Genomic DNA, 15,763 nt, shown 5'->3' with positions numbered 1-15,763 from the left:
CGGTGAGGGCTTTTACAGTATCGTAAATAGCACCGATGTAATCTTGGGGTCCACGTTGCATACCCCTACCACGCTGCGTACCCCTACCCCTCTGTCTGTAGCGATGGGGCCTACCCCTTTTCTTACACACTGTCCTCCTCCTCCTCAACCTAGTACGTTGGGTCCTTCTCACGCGGCGTCCCATAGCGGAGTGGTGTAGTGGTGTTCGTCGTTCGCTATTTATCCTAAAGCGCTTTCCATTGGCTTAGTGGTATCCCAAGGAGGTGCCATTCTTTCCTACCCCTACCACGCTGCGTACCCCTACCCCTCTGTCTGTAGCGACGGGGTCTGCCCCTTCTCTTACACACTCTCCCCCTCAACCTAGTACAACGGTTCTTGCTCACACGACGTCTCATAGTGGAATGGTGTTGTGGTGTTTGTCACTTGTTATTTACGAGTTTTTTTCATACCCAAACGGATCTCCATGGTGGATTATTTGCAGCACTGTCAACTCCACCAACACCGCCACCAACTTGTTGGTTGTCTACACGTTGGGTGGTGACGCACTTTGTTTTGGTGACATTGGTCCCATCTGCGCGACGTCTCTTTTGGGTGACGCACTTTCTTGTTGTTGTGGTCGCTCTTCCACCTCTCCCTCTTCCACCCCTCCTCCTCCCTCCTCTACCGCCACTACCGCCACTGCCACCACTACCTCCACTCCCACCTCCACCTCCCCCACTCCCCCCAGCCCTGCGCCTTGACCCCCTACGAGAGGTACTCCTGGAGGGTGTGGAGGGTGTACGGATCGTGGAACCATGTGACCCTAGTGGTCTTATCGCCGAGAATGTGGTAGGTGACCCATAGCTCCCAGGCGAGCGTAACTGGCTTTGGTCTACCGTCGTATTGGCAATTGCAGTTGCTTCGGGGCTGGGTAGTGGGTTTGCCCTCCCCCAACTCAGGAATCGTTGGAGAAGACCTCCCTGTGGCGGTGATTTCTTCTTATGATGAGCGCGCCCTGCGGCACTGGACGCCCGTTTTGGTGTCTTTACTTTCTTTTGCCGCTTTCTGCCAGGCTCACTGTATACTCTCCCGGGGGAAAGCGCTAGTGACGCATCCGATAGGCCTGAATAACCAGCCCAAGTGGGGGTACCCTCCAGGGGGAGAGTCGATTGTGGTAGATTGGCTGGGGTCGATGATGCTAAGGGGGAGAGTGATGGGAGAGCTGTGTTGAGTGGTGTTGGTAATGGCTGCGGATGTGGTGATGATGATGATGATGATGATGCTGATGACAATAATGGCCCTGGCCCCGAGCGTTTGCTGTACCGCGAGAGTGTTCGTGGTGCAAACTGGGTCCATGATCGCGGTGACGATGGTGGTTGTGGTGTTGACGACTTGCTAGATGAGGAGAGGGGGGTAACTCCGCTAGGGGGTGTTGGTGGCTCCAACCCAAGGCGTTTGTTGTACCGTGCCTCAGCCCTGTACTTGGCGCGGGTGTACTCCGCGGGCTTACGCCTTGCGCTTGCCGTGGGACGTACACGGGTCGCTGGGGTCCACCCTCCCCTTGGACCTCTTCCTCTTACGTTGGGCATCGCTGACTGATGTGGTACACCCATTCTCCCCCTCTATATATGCATCCTTACCCCTAGAGTTTTTGGGGAAGTAGGCGTACATGGGAAACCGCTCTGGTAGGATGTTGGAGCGGAGGCGAAGGTTGTCAGGGGTTGTTTGGTGGAAGTCGACCAACAGACAACTATAAGGGTCTTTAGTAGCTTGATCGTAAGCATCCATAACGTAGTCTAATTGTCCCGGGAATGCTTGCTGCGCTAGCGTGCGTATCCCTAACTTGTTCCTAGGGTCCTTGAACAACACAAAGAAATGGCTATTGATCGAAGCGGTGCGTGATTTTCCCCCGGGAAATAGGTTCTGTGAGATAAATATAGTTGTGATATCATGGTGGTGGGACTCTTGGGTGAAGATTTTCAAAGCCCTATCGATTTGGTCCATCAGGTCGTCTATGATGAGCAGACCAGGGGTGTCGTGCTTCCCAAACAGGTCAGTGACAGAGTCAGGCAGTCCTTGGTGGAACTCAACCCCTAGTTTTTTCTGCAGCCAATCGTACTTGGGCTGCCACTGTCCGTAACAACAAACTATTTTATGGAACCGTTTGTCAAAAGCCATAGGGGCTTGCCGTAACAAACTCTGCACCCATGTAGTTTTTCCTGATTGACTTGGGCCAACTACCATAATGGCACACGGACAACGGAACCGTCGGTCCTCCATCCTGGGGTGGCTGAGGGATCTAGTGCCGTCCACTTTTTACCTTCACCAGTATATATAAGCGATGGGGAATAATGAGTCAAGACACAGGGTACCCATTACATGTTTTTTTTTTTTTTTTTTTTTATTGTAGTGGACCACTCTACACTAGGGCCACATCCATAGGTTGTGGTTGTTATAATTATTATTATTATTATTGCTATTGTTATTGTTACTATCGCCTAGCACTAAATGGTGTTGTTTCACAGCGCATTGGCGCCAAGGGCATCGTCTGCGTTGGGCGCAGTCCCTACCAGCGCCATGACAAACTAGATCGTGCACAAACGAACACACTACTTGGTCGTTCCAATTATACTGACTACCAAACTTTGAGACGATCTCCCTTAAGGTAACTCCGCGGGTACGGTGGTACAGAAAGAATAGGCAATACTGTCCGCACACGGCTGAGTTTAAAGCTTGGAGACGGTGTGGGTTCGTCACCAGCCGGGGGCGCAAAGCGCAAAAGTCTGCCATTACTTTTCCGTAGGCCTCAGGACCAAACCCAAAACTGTCAAACCACTCGCAACGGTCTGGTGTGAAGAAGGCTGCTAGCCAGTGGGTGCCAGGTCTGCCACTAGGGTCAGTGTTCATGATGTATGCTGAGTAGCCATACCCATTCTCAGGGATAGTGGTTGGTAGAAGGTCCGAGGGGTACACCCCTTCGAACACAGGTTCTATATGACGGTCACGGAGGGCTATAGTCTCCAGCTCCTCTGTGGACATTGCGTCCTGTTGGAGGTCAGCATTCATGTCTTTTCTTTTTTTCTTGTCCTTTACCCTTGGATGGTATACATTACACGACGGGCGGCGTCTATCTCCATGACGTTGTTGAACTCTCCGTACAGCACTACTGTAAGCACCTCGGTGGGAGCTGTACTGAAGGTTAGGTCCAGTGACACCGTGCCTTTATACTGTGGCTGAAAGTACCCGGATGAGGCGTTTCCTGCCGCTGTAAGATCGTAGACAATCAATCCATATCCCCCAAAGAACTCATCACGGTTGATGTTCAGGCCTTTTGTACGCCCCGTTTTGCCATTTATGCCTTCGTGCATCATGTAGTACAAGTCTATAGCATCCCCAGCAATGTTTTTGATGCTTGTGAAGGGGGTCTCAACACCATTTACCCGCAACTCAATGTTAGTAACGTTCGTCAAGAAGAAATTGAAGGGATTCTTATCGTAGTCCCCAGCGTAGGCAGCGTTGGTGATAAGACCAAATACCATTCGCTTTGGGATGAGTCCGTTCCACAGGTCATTGAACTTTTTGGTGAGTTTTCCGCTCTCAACCTGCTCTGTTTTAACCACAGCTGTGGTCACAGGGTATTTGGCTAATTTGTGCTGGACCAGTGCAGTGCCATGAGTTAGTGCTATAGTATCTGTTGGGGTGACGTGATACAATCGGAGGGTTGAACCTGGTGTTATGACAAACTTCCCACTTCCCATGAGGGCAAAGGCTGGATTTGACATCTCCAACCTGATCTTCATTGGGACACCACTCAACAAGTATCGCCCACACTTGAAGAGATCAACATCTAGGTTGATGATTAGACCAACCTCCGCACTCAGGGCTGTGTAAGAGTTGCGTTTGTTCAGGCCTTTGTTTGTTGCTCCAGCACCCGTTACAGCGGTGACGTCCATTTTGCCGGCTGTGTCTTTATGCCAAAGACTAAGGCCTAAGAAGGAGTCTTGTCCCTCCCTGGTGTAGTTGAGTAGGTTACTGATGTAGGCTTTAAACGGATACGAGTCCGTTTGTAGAGTGATTGGCATATTGTTCAACTCTACCTTGACTTGTTTGAACAAGGAATGGCCAACATTGTTCACAAAAGTGGCAGCCTCATCGGCCGTGAGGTTCTGGTTATTGGTCTTAGTGATCTTGACTTTCAGTTTTATGTGTGTTTTTTGAAGGTCAATGTAGGTGGTAGTAGGATGAATGTACCACTCAATGTGGTCAGGGCTCTCATCGCTGGGTGTGTAGGGTATAAACTTCCCATCTTTCAAAGCGACATCCGTGGCTGGCATAGTGAACAATCCCATACCGGGGTTGGCCACTTGCTGTGACCCCTCGAGAACATGCGCAGTACTCATGGTGTAAAGGGAGCTCTTCTTCGTGGCAAGGGTGGGTGTGAACTGGGGGTATGACGTCACTTGTAGACAGTTTTATCTTTTTTTCTCTCTAGTCGAAGATATCCATAGGTCTTCTCCCACCCCTTTGACGTCTGTGAGAGGGTGTGACTTTACGGCGCCGATGGCTTCTCCGAGGTACCCCTGTGGAGGGGGTGCCGAGAGGTACAGTCTTTGGCATAATTTTCACTCTATGAGCAATTTGTCTCCCCGTGTTGGGGGAGGTTGTCCCGAATGTTGTATGGCCAATTGGGATACTCCCCGAGGCGTCGAAGGGTAAGTCTGTGTTGAGTGACCCAAGGCCACCCCCAGTTTGTACCACCACAGGGTAACCGCGGAACGCTTCACCATGGGCGCTCCCCCACCCCAATTGACCAAGGGGAGCACCTTGGAACGCTTGGCTACCCATCCCCCGTTGCTCCATATCAATGAAAGGGGGTGGGTTTCTAATGTCATACCCTCTTATTACACCAGCGTCGGCTATTGCATGGGAGCCGCGCCCTTGTTGTCCACCAAAGAGAGGACCAAGGATAGGGGCTAAGAGAGTTCCAGCTAACCCTGCCAAGAGGGGGAAGACCATAACTGTGCCTTGCGCCTAAAATGAAGTGTTACCTCGAAGCCCCCAGACAAGAATGGTATCGTTCTGCCTGTGTCATCTGTTATATAGAGGTGGATTTCGTTGATGAGTTGTAAGCGTAGGGGAAAGTAGAATGGTCTGTCGAAGACCCGCTCCACACCTATGTCACCAGGTTTCCCCCTGTCAACCATTACGCGTAATACATTTCGGGTACTGCTCCCTAGGATGTAGTTGCTGGCGGTGATATTCGAGTACAAATACATGTTTTGGAAAGTTTTGACATCAAAAACAGGGTGGGGACTGGATGAATACTCACGGACGTTTGTACTCCCTTTGGGGAGGGAGTAATCAAACACAGTCCATTGAGGCAGCAGATGTGAAGTAGCAGACGTCTCAGGTAGGCTTGGGGGCTCTCTCGCGGTGATGGGGTAGTCAGGGGGAAGGACACCCTTTATCGCTAATGGGTGAGTAATGTCTCCTACACTGATTGGTGGTAATAACGTTGCGTAGAATGGTCCCTGGTCGGATAGAGAGGCGTCACTGTAGCCAAGCCTTGCAGCGAGCCGTTTCCGTATCAACACACGGTTACCCCATCCCACTTTGAACACAACTTTCTCGTTGTACTCATCGGGTACCATTTCTAAGTCTAGGTAATCCTGTTGTAGCGCTTGTCTCATGGTTTGCCGGGATGTGTTAAACCCATCGATTACGACCCTTAGGTTCATTGTCAATTGCAACCAATTGCTTATCCTTGACTGCCGAAGGGTCAACTTATGCCATTGGAGGTAAGGCACAGCTGATGGCGAGTACGAGTGCCTGCACATAATCCAAAGGTCGTGCTCCTCGTCGGAGAAGGTGTCGTAGTGGGGGCTGTAGTTGACGGATAAAACTCCTACCTCCCACCTCCCACCGCGCAGGTCAAGCGTCCTGGGAAACCTCACAACAAAATTGCCAATTTCACCACCCAACTCCCGGTCAGCGCTGGATACGTGAAGTATGAGCTCCCTGTTTGTCATCGTTCAAGCGAACGGAATAGGTTTAAAATGCAATGTCCCCACAACGGCACCAGACTGGAATGAGATGGGCAGCCCTTTGTCGTCAGTTATATAGAAGCGGATCCTATCCACAAGTTGGGTACGTGCTGGGAAGTAATAGGGTACGGTGAAATCACGCTCCACGGCACCATGGCCACTCCCCCCGGGTGTTATCACACGTAAGAGGTTGCTGCTATCACTCCCTATGACGAGGTTCCCCTCGGTCATGTTGGAGTACACATACATGTTTTGAAAGGGTTGTAGCTCCTCAATGATAATGTCAGACTCCTTAGAGGAGAATGGCCGTGTAGCTGGGGGGTTGTTGAAGTCCTCGGAGCCCGGGAACAAGCTCAACTCATCATAGCTAAAGGGCACCCAATTCAATAGGGTCCTGTGTACTTCGGTTGGGCCAAACTGGTAATTGGGTGGAGTGACTCCATCGTTTGTATCTAATTGCATGAGCCACTCCCCAGAGACCCATTGTCTGAACCCTAGTGCCATTGCAGTCCGTGGCCGTAGGAGAAGTTGGCACCCCTTTGCTATTGCTATGTTGGTCTGTCTCGTCGGTGTGTCTATAGTCATAACCACATCCCACACACTACCTTGGCCAAGTTGCTTTCTCACCCACACCCTACCCTCGTTGAATATGTCTATAGCTTTCTTGAGGCTGAAGGCGACTTCATGCCACTTTGGGACTTTGAAATCATCCAGCTTAATATGCGTCCATTTATTCTTTATTTTATCTTGAGGGATAAGGGCCTGTGGATCGTCCTTGTCAGCCCAACTGGCATACCAATTGGGGTCCGGGACTTTATGATAGATCCAAACGTCAGTATCCTCGGGTGAAAACTTTAGCCATGTCCTAGGGTAGATGAGGTGTACTAGCCCTACTTGCCACTTTCCATCACGTAAGTCGAACGTCTTTGGCGTCCGTATGGTAAAATCGCTGATGGTGTTACCAGGGAAAGCATCTTCGATAGCGTTACTGGGCAACGTGACGTAGAATGGCTCTTGGTCCGTCATGGTGCGTGAGCGTAACTGAGAGAGAACGTGCGTCTCACGCAATTTTATGCATTTGCTCAGCAGACACCCAACTGTTGTACTTAGCAGGCCACCCGCGCCATTTCACAAAGTATTCTTTACCCCTCCCCTTCCCACGTGACTTGACTACTCTTTCGATGCGGTACAGCTCCTCCTCCTCGTCGATGTGGACAGGTTGCAGTTCAGGTTCGTAAAACCGCCCCTCTAACCACGACCCGTCGTACTCACGAAGACGGTACGCATAGTCTTTCTGTTTTGGGTCATTGTACCGCTGGCCCACCGTGAACACCTCCTCTGTCCAGTTTGGGGTGTACCCTTTGGCGAAGATGTGTTTGACTTTACTGATTCGCACTTTATCCCCAACATGGAATTTTGGTAATGGTCTCTTTTTCGCTTTTTTGGGCTTCACACCCGTCTTTTTACCTCCATACAAGACACCCCATACCTCCTGAGCATCATCGTACGTAACTACATCCGCTGGGGCACGACGAATACTACGGTGGTAGGAGTGGTTGTAGTTGTCGACCAGCTCGGGTAACAACTCAATATACCGTCGGGTCTCCTTATGAGTAAACCAACGCCACATCCAAGTCTTAAGGGTACGATTAAACCGTTCCACCACAGAGGCCTTTAGCTCACTGCGCGTGGAGAAGTAATGGATCCCCTTCGATTTAAGGAACGCTTGAAATGTTCTGTTCTTGAACTCAGTCCCGTCATCTGTCTGAAGCTTTTCAGGTTGACGTCCACCCTTGAAAATTCCCTCAAACGCCTTAACGATCTGAGGACCTGTCTTGTCTTTCAAAGGGACAGCCCACCCATATTTGCTCAATATGTCAATCACGGTAAGTATGTATTTGTATCCATCATTCACCGAACTATACGCTTGCATGTCACACAAATCCGCTTGCCATTGCTCATCCATTCCATTCACGATCACTCGTTGGCGCGAGTACCGTCGCCTATAGGGTTTATGGACCGTGTAGGTGGATTGGGTCCGGAGCCACGCCTCCACTTGGGCACGACTTACTCCCTTGGAGCGTACCGCTCGGAGTAATTTGTCCACTCCCCCCAAGGCTGCTGGATGCTCCGGATTGTAATAGATTTGTTGGAGAAGATGGTAGGTAGCTTTCTTGGTCATCCTCTTCTCCCTCCCCTCCATCTTCCTTACTACTGACGTACCCACCCTTCCCCTCCCCCTCTTCTTCTTCTTCTTCTTCGTACCATACCCTTTTTCCACTTTCGTTTTTGTCGGGGGCTTTGCCATCGAGTTGCGAGTCCCGAATGGTGATGTTACCCCCACAACATGCGAAGAGACAGCGCATGCGTTCTAACGCTGTACGGCAATCAAAACGGGGGTGGAGAGGATCCGCACCAAAGCAACCCATACCGCAAGTGATACCCTAGCCACACCCACCCTCTTATTTATGCTGAGAATAAGACGCTGACCACCACAGGTGAGGAACCCTCTTTTTTATTGTCATTACCATAGTTATTTGATAGACTTACAGTGAGTAATACCCATAAGGGTAGGTGAGCATCCCCCTACGCACCCGTTTGTTATACACCATTTTAAAAGTTTTATGCGCTGGCACAGTGTGCAAGGTCCTACCTATCGTATTACGGACAATAGTGTAAGGGAGAACCACATGACGTTCTTCGTCCCCCTCACCAGTCAAGAGCTCTATCATAGTCTTCTGGTTAACAATACCAGCCGTACGGACATTCAAGTGCAGTCCTTTCACCTTACATACAGATTTCCCACTGTAAGTGGTATACGCATAACTCTTTGGACCAGTCGAGGAGTAACAGTCGATGAAATCCCCCTCGTCTAACTCACTAGTCAAATCCCCTAGGTAGTCACCAAGGGGTGGCTTCCACTCCCCAGGGCGGTGTAGGAAGATGACACTATCCGTATCATGATACAGGCATCGAGGGCCTAGGCGTCTCATTACCCCAAACAATGCCAGCCGTGCAAACGCTGTGGTGAAGGCCGCTATGATAACATTAGTATGTGGCTTCAACTCTTGAAATCTCTCACCCAGTTTATAGTGAACTTGGATAAGGTCATCACTCACAATGAACACATCGTTCACCTCAACGCTATCGTTCGTCAGTAAATCAAAATACTCAATAGGCTCGCTAATGTATTTGGTCCGCCTTGGGTTTGGCTGCTCCCCAAACTTCCCCCACATACAATTTAACCCCATCTTTGCCACACTGCGGAGGCCTGGGTTCTTTGCGATCTTCTCTTTGTCCAATCGAACACCTTGGTGTTGCTCGTACTCGTCAATGTAACGCTGCTTATCCGAGTCAGTGTCACACCACGCTGGCCACCCCGAAGCCTCCTGCTTGAATTTCAAAAAGGTATCGATATACCCCTTGAACAAGCGCTCCCACTTCTCCCAATGCCATATCTCGTAAACACGGAGTACAGTGTACCCCTCCTCGATAGCCTTGAAGACCTCGGGGTGACACCACGTGCCTGTGAACGCCCGCTCCTCATCCGAATGGTTGCAGCTCCCTTGCTCCTCCATCTCAGCACAACTGCGACACAGTGGAAACATCAGCTTCTGATTAACCCTGACAGGGAGGACTGGAAAGAAGAGGTCACGGGGAGGTAGGACACGGATCTTCATGAGCCCCTTGTATGCGTGGAGGTCTTCATTAAAGTTCTCGGTGACAATCGCGTCGGGGTGACCAACGGGGTACTCGCACGTGGCGTTTACCCAAGGGTACAAGGATGTGAAGTCGTAATAATGTATCCGTTCGCCCTCACAGACCTTTGCTTCGTAATGCAATTGAATGGCATTTGTCCTGCCACCAAAAAAGGCATCACGGGGGTTGAGGGGGATCGAATGCTCCACCTCCCCCACAAGGGCTTGCAGTTGTACATCACTGCTCAGCCTAGCGTCGAATTGACACTCCCATACCTCCTCGTAATTATACCCTAAAGCTCTTAGGCGTAACTCTGTAGCACGTGTGTGATCGCGGAGCTCCCTCATAGTAGTATGTGTCAAGGGGTTCACAGTATCAGGTAGGAAGCAAGTAGGACACCCATGGTAAAAACAACCTTGGTATTGGTACACAGTGTTAGTGTCAGCAGCATAACCATCCACCTTAATTCTACCAGCTAAGCGCACCTCGCCTCCATTTCCCGCATGTCGGATACACACACCGTCACGACGCTCCAGGTATTTCAGCCACTGTAGTGCCTTCAAAGACTGCACATCGTGCCCACGGTACCCACGTAAAGGGACTAGGCCAATTTTACCCTCCTCCAAGAACTTTGAGCGCAGAATCCGACTAGATAGCGAGGCTATGGTGATAGCTATCTTGAATGGATGGAGACCAACCGCATCCATGATGAGTTTATCGAAGGCTACCACTGCCCTCTTCAGTACTTCAACATCTTGGTGACAATAGTTAGCAAGTTCCTCCCTCAAGTTGAACACAACCCCACGGGTGACTTGCTCCTGATGCCATTGAGCGACAGCGTTTGCGTCCTCCTCCTTCATACTCCGTAAGTCGTAATAACTCAAATCTGGCATAGGCCCTACATAATCTTGGTGCTCGGTAATATTAAAAAAGTGAGGAAATACACCTTTCTGAGTGATGTGGTCGAACCCAAAAGCTTTTGGGAGCTTACTCAGTGGCATTTGAAAAAAATTCAAGGTACACTTCATCTCAATGTTTAACGAGTCCACCTTCAAATGCATCACCTTGCCACCAGTGAAGATAACATTGGGCTTAATACCATTCTCAAAAAGGTACTCCAAGATAAAATAGGAGTCGTACCCCTTAAAATTGTGTGCCAGGCAGGTGTACCCAGCATTACTGCCACCGAATAACCAGTCGCAAAACGCACGGATACTGGTAAAACTATGCTTTCGGACCCCACACGTGGTGCACTCCAAACGATCCATGGGCCACTCCTTACACGTGTCGCACAGTTTTTGAGCGCCCACAAAATTAGGCTCGTGTTTATCACCCAATGGCATCGCCTCGACATCGAAAACGATAACACGCATGCTATCATCACCGTCTTTGTCCTTTGGTAGAGCATTGGCACCAACAGTCACGTAACACAAATGGTCTGGGGGAACCACCTCTTTGCAGACAGTACACTTGTACTCCCCACATACATGTGACGTCCCCTCCTTCCGGGTGGCAAGCATATCAATACGTTTACCACATGTCTCGCATTTATGGTACATCTGACAGTACGACCGAGGGGTAACATCTTTCTTATTGGGTAACCCTCTAGGCTTGACAAGTTTATGGTTGTCGAAGCACTTAGGGGTACGAAAGTACCTGTTACACTCTGAGCAATACTTCCAATCCCAACGGTGGTCTTGCTCCGGTGGCGGTACCAAAGGGGAACAATCCACCTCTCCGCAACCATAACACGAGTTCACACACTTGTGCTGTAGCTTGGAGTCGTAACCCTTCTTGCATATTGTGCAATAGTAGCAACGCCCCAACAAACCGGGCATACTCTTAACGTAATCAAAATGACCCTTGGCATAGTATAAGTAAAGCCTATACTTTGGGTCAGGTAAGTCCCCAGAGTAGATCACAGTATTACCATGCTCTCGGGACACCACATTCAACTCGAACCCTTGACCCCTCAGATATTGTTGGAATTGCTGGATCTCAGGGATCCCACAAGGCCCTTCAGGTACACCAGCCTCGGCATGCAACACCTTGGCACGTTCCGTTTGCAAGGGGAGCGGGGGGCCACGCGTACGACCCCATGTGGGCTTATACAACTTGGTAGCATTAGGGTCCATGGTTAGGATAGCCATCCCAGTCACAATAGAGCGTGCAGCACATAACTCGTCGCTGTTCTCAATACGTATAATACTTTTTTTCCCCTTCCTCCATGCATCCAAATCGCACGTGTTCAATGTACAAGAGTTCTTCAATTTGTTTTTCCCAGCCCCTGATGGGAGATGAGTACGAATCACATGGAGCCTGAAGTCACCCTCAAACACAAACTGTTGGTTAGATTGCACAACCGTCTCTATGACGCCCATGATCCGTTGAGGGGTAAGTTGTTGACGTCGCATAAATGGTAACGAAATTGGGTTCCTCAAAGAGGGAGCATCAATGGTAATACGTGCGTAGTCATGCCCTTGCACCCCACGTAACGTGTCGTCTAGCACCCTGTCTAGCACTCCCTCAACATCCTCCAAAGCCTCCTCTAGATTATCACGTAGGGGTAAATCGACCTTCAAATCGTAGTCTGAGCAATTGGTGCGCATTTTGGTAGACCGCTTGGTGGATGTTTGACGCAACTCATACATCACATCATCCTTATCACTAACGTCCTCAGGGTCACGCTTCCGCTTCACTCCCCCGCTGCCGCCGCCTTGTTGTACACCCAAAGGGGTCTCCACACCCATAAAAGGGTCCTCGAAAGACACACAGTCATTCTCTACTAAATTGTTATAGTAGTTTATGTAGTCAAACAACTCATCGAGAGAAGCAAACTGGGGTGTGTCAGTAAGCTCATCATAGAAAAAATCAGGGGGGAGCTGTGCACCCTCTTCATCCTCCTCCTCATCCTCACTTGGGTCTGGTAATATTCCCAACAAGCGTCTAAGCCAATCGTCATCGTCGTCATTGTTGTTTGCCATGGTTGGAACAGTCGAAGGGACTGAGACCCTAGTAATGCACAGCCTCTTTTATAGAACTATCCAACCAATAAAACACCTCTTTGAAAACTACCCAATAACAGACCATGTCTTATAGGATATTATGACGTCACACACCACCTAGGCTGGCGATTGGCTCACCCGACAACCATAGTTCACCTAAACCAATCAAAAACCCTCCCAACGACCTCGCCACTATACTGTCTAGACAGTCCAAAAGGTATAAAAAGGGACGCATAGCACTAAACTCTCAGTCGAACAGGCACCCTAAAAAAAAAACACATCATGGCTAACCCAAGCTTCGCCAACCTACCATATTGGGCAAGTAACCTCAGCAGCGTTGTAGATTGCAAGGCACACCGCATAATCCGTGAAATAGGAGCAAGATGGCAAAAGGGAGAGCTAGTGGAGCACGAAGCGATAAATGCAATGTGTAATTACTTTGCAACAGAGAACGAAACCCTCCGCTACAGAGTGATAATGCTAAATGAAATACTAGAAGAGAAGGAGCTGCAAATCGAGAACCAATGCCGCGATATCGAAGAGCTGAAGTGGGAGCTGAATAAAATAAGACGCGAGAAGAATGGTAACCTTGGAGAAGAACCCAAAGAAGAACAACAAGCCTGATAACCTCTTGACCCACTGTCTAGACATCCTAAGAGGCATTATAACCTAGAACCTATCAGAAACAAGTAACCTTAACCACTAACCAATCAGAGACTTAGCTAACGACGTCATCGGCGTCCCCTAAACACTTCTAAAGGGTATAAAAGGAGACGCACACCACAAAAACTCCTCATAGTCTAACCAGACCAAAAAAAACACAAAAATGACCAACCAACCTACCACTCAAGTCACCATCACCACTGAGATAGAAGATGAAGAGGAGGAGATCTCGGAGGGTAGCCACTATCTCACCTCGCGCTCGGCAAGAAACATGAATGCACTCAGCGAAGCGTTCCGCGACCACGTAGGAGCCGTAGGGGACTTTATGACCGGGAGATTGTGCAGAATAGCAGGACAAGTGGAAGAGGCTGAGAGGGAAAGCACTAGGTTGCGGGAACTATGCAACGATCACGAAGCGGAGATCTCAAGCCTCAATAGCAAGGTGTATGGTCTAGAAAGAGAAGTGTTGGAAGAACAGTCCACCAGCAATGCAAAAGACCTAGAGATTGCCAACCTCAACTACCAAGTTAGTGTTCTAGAGGGACGTGAGGAGACCCTACGCATGGAATACGACCTCCTGCGCATGCAAGTGGACTATGGTGATCTTAAAGACACCTGCGAGAAAGGGACGCAAGTGTCACACCCTGCCAGCAACGCAAAAGACTTAGAGATCGCCAACCTTAACCACCAAGTCAGCGCTCTAGAGGAACGTGAGAAGACCCTGCGCACGGAATACAACCTCCTGCGCGTACGCTACACCGATCTTATGGGTCAAGCGTCACAGCCAAACGAGGACCCACGGGTAATACACCAAAAAGAGAGACGGGTGAAACTAATACTTCACCTTTTAACCATACTCATAATAATTGGGATAGGACTAATGATGATGCTGTTGATAATCGCTAAAGTCATCTAACACTGTTCCAAACCCCAACAGGACGCGGACCAACCCAACAGCAACTACGAGTTAGGGTACAGCGCTGCAGTACGTACGTACCAACCAATGCTACTGGAGCTAGACGCTCAAGTGCATAAGTTCATGGGAAGCAACATGAGAGAGAAGTCCCAGAGAAACCAACTGCTGAAAAAGCTCAAACGTATCCGCAACAGGTACAAGGATAACACCCGCAAACGGCGAAATGTGGACCAACACCAAGAGACTGAGTGACTTTTTTCACTACAAACACTTTTCTTTATTACCCTATAACCAGTAAATACATTTTTTTTTTCTATACTAATCATAGTGGTAACAATAAAAAAACACTAAAAAGTAAACAATGACTACAGTGTCTCTACATTTCCCCAATTGGGAACAGGTGGGCCACCCTCCCTATACGTTGGGCTGTGTCCCTGGTGGTTTCCCAAACCTCTGCCTCCTTCCCCTCTAGTATTCCTGGCAACTTCTCGTCACGGCACAACTTCACCATATCCCTTGGTACGACCCTATTGCTCACTAGATCCTCCATGTAGGTGAACCAAGGGCTCCATCGCATGGTGAACCCAAGCGCTTTCGTCATCCTGTCCAACCCTTCCCACATGTGACCAGTGTTCTCCCTGATGGCATCCCTAACCTCATAAAAGGTGTTCAACCAACTGTCCTTCGTACCTTGCTGGTGCTTGTAGTGTAACACCTCACCCATCAAATCCCATACCACCTTCTTAACGTAATAGTCCACACTATATAGATTGTTGGCAGAGTCCACTACATCGTTGTAGACGGTACCGGAAGAGACACCACCCACACCACAATCACTGTCGTCACTGTCTACCACTACCACCTTCTCCTCCACCTCGTAACTGTTGTTGCTATCGTCATTGTCTACAACCACTGCTTCTTTTGCTTCTTCATCACAGGTGCAATTACCTCCTCCTCCACTACCTCCTCTACCATGCCCTCGTCCTCCCCCTCGTCCTCCCCCTCCTCTACCACGCATGGGACCTTGCTTGGTGGTGGTGGCGGCGGTTGTGGGACGTTTGCGTTTGCGCTTGCGTCCATGCGGGGGGTGAGGGTTTGCTTCCTGGCCCTTGCTGGCGCTTTCTTCTTCTTCATACTGGGAGGTGTCCATACTGCTGCAGGCTTCTTCCTCTCCGAATCTTTGGGCTCCTCCGCCCACACAAACTGCTTGCATTTTTGGTTGGGTGCCTGCACTGGACACTGAAAATAGACACGCCCTCTGGAGAACTGACCGGCGCTTACCACTGGCTTGCAGATGAGGTTGTGACCCTCGCACACAGGGAAGTCGAAGACTGTGTTCCCCTCAGGGATGTACTCTTTTATACTCTTGGCTTGCTCGATGGTAAAATAGTACCCACAACCAACTTGGTCGTTTTTATAGTCGATGTTGGCGCCACACCTCAACGCTGACCCTACTT

The 15,763-nt window shown here is 49.7% G+C and overlaps 3 protein-coding genes across 3 annotated transcripts; 1 reads left to right on the top strand and 2 right to left on the bottom strand.

The window, feature by feature from the left end:
- Window positions 1-3,068: 3,068 nt before the first annotated feature.
- On the bottom strand, window positions 3,069-4,379 carry LOC116617340 (uncharacterized protein F54H12.2-like). The gene has a single exon (XM_048721459.1). The coding sequence runs from the start codon at window positions 4,377-4,379 to the stop codon at window positions 3,069-3,071; it is 1,311 nt and encodes a 436-aa protein (XP_048577416.1).
- A 3,902-nt stretch (window positions 4,380-8,281) lies between these two features.
- Window positions 8,282-12,305, bottom strand: LOC116610891. The gene has a single exon (XM_032371555.2). The coding sequence runs from the start codon at window positions 12,134-12,136 to the stop codon at window positions 8,570-8,572; it is 3,567 nt and encodes a 1,188-aa protein (XP_032227446.2). The 5' UTR covers window positions 12,137-12,305; the 3' UTR covers window positions 8,282-8,569.
- Window positions 12,306-13,545: 1,240 nt separating this feature from the next.
- Window positions 13,546-14,558, top strand: LOC125559823. Its single transcript, XM_048721706.1, has 2 exons — window positions 13,546-14,192; window positions 14,328-14,558. The coding sequence occupies exons 1-2, from the start codon at window positions 13,554-13,556 to the stop codon at window positions 14,556-14,558; spliced, it is 870 nt and encodes a 289-aa protein (XP_048577663.1). The 5' UTR covers window positions 13,546-13,553.
- The last annotated feature ends 1,205 nt before the right edge of the window (window positions 14,559-15,763 follow it).

This window comes from Nematostella vectensis, chromosome 14 (genome assembly GCF_932526225.1).
Source record: "Nematostella vectensis chromosome 14, jaNemVect1.1, whole genome shotgun sequence".
NCBI lineage: Eukaryota > Metazoa > Cnidaria > Anthozoa > Actiniaria > Edwardsiidae > Nematostella > Nematostella vectensis.
Note: the sequence above shows the minus strand (reverse complement) of the source record. Positions and strands in the feature narration are given on the sequence as shown.

Excerpts from the sequence above, each read along its gene's own strand:
- LOC116617340 (XM_048721459.1), bottom strand. The coding sequence starts at position 4,379 with ATGAGTACTGCGCATGTTCTCGAGGGGTCACAGCAAGTGGCCAACCCC.
- LOC116610891 (XM_032371555.2), bottom strand. The coding sequence starts at position 12,136 with ATGCGACGTCAACAACTTACCCCTCAACGGATCATGGGCGTCATAGAG.
- LOC125559823 (XM_048721706.1), top strand. The coding sequence starts at position 13,554 with ATGACCAACCAACCTACCACTCAAGTCACCATCACCACTGAGATAGAA. Across the intron at positions 14,193-14,327 it reads AGCCAAACGAGGACCCACGG|GACGCGGACCAACCCAACAG; the intron begins GTAATACACCAA and ends AAACCCCAACAG.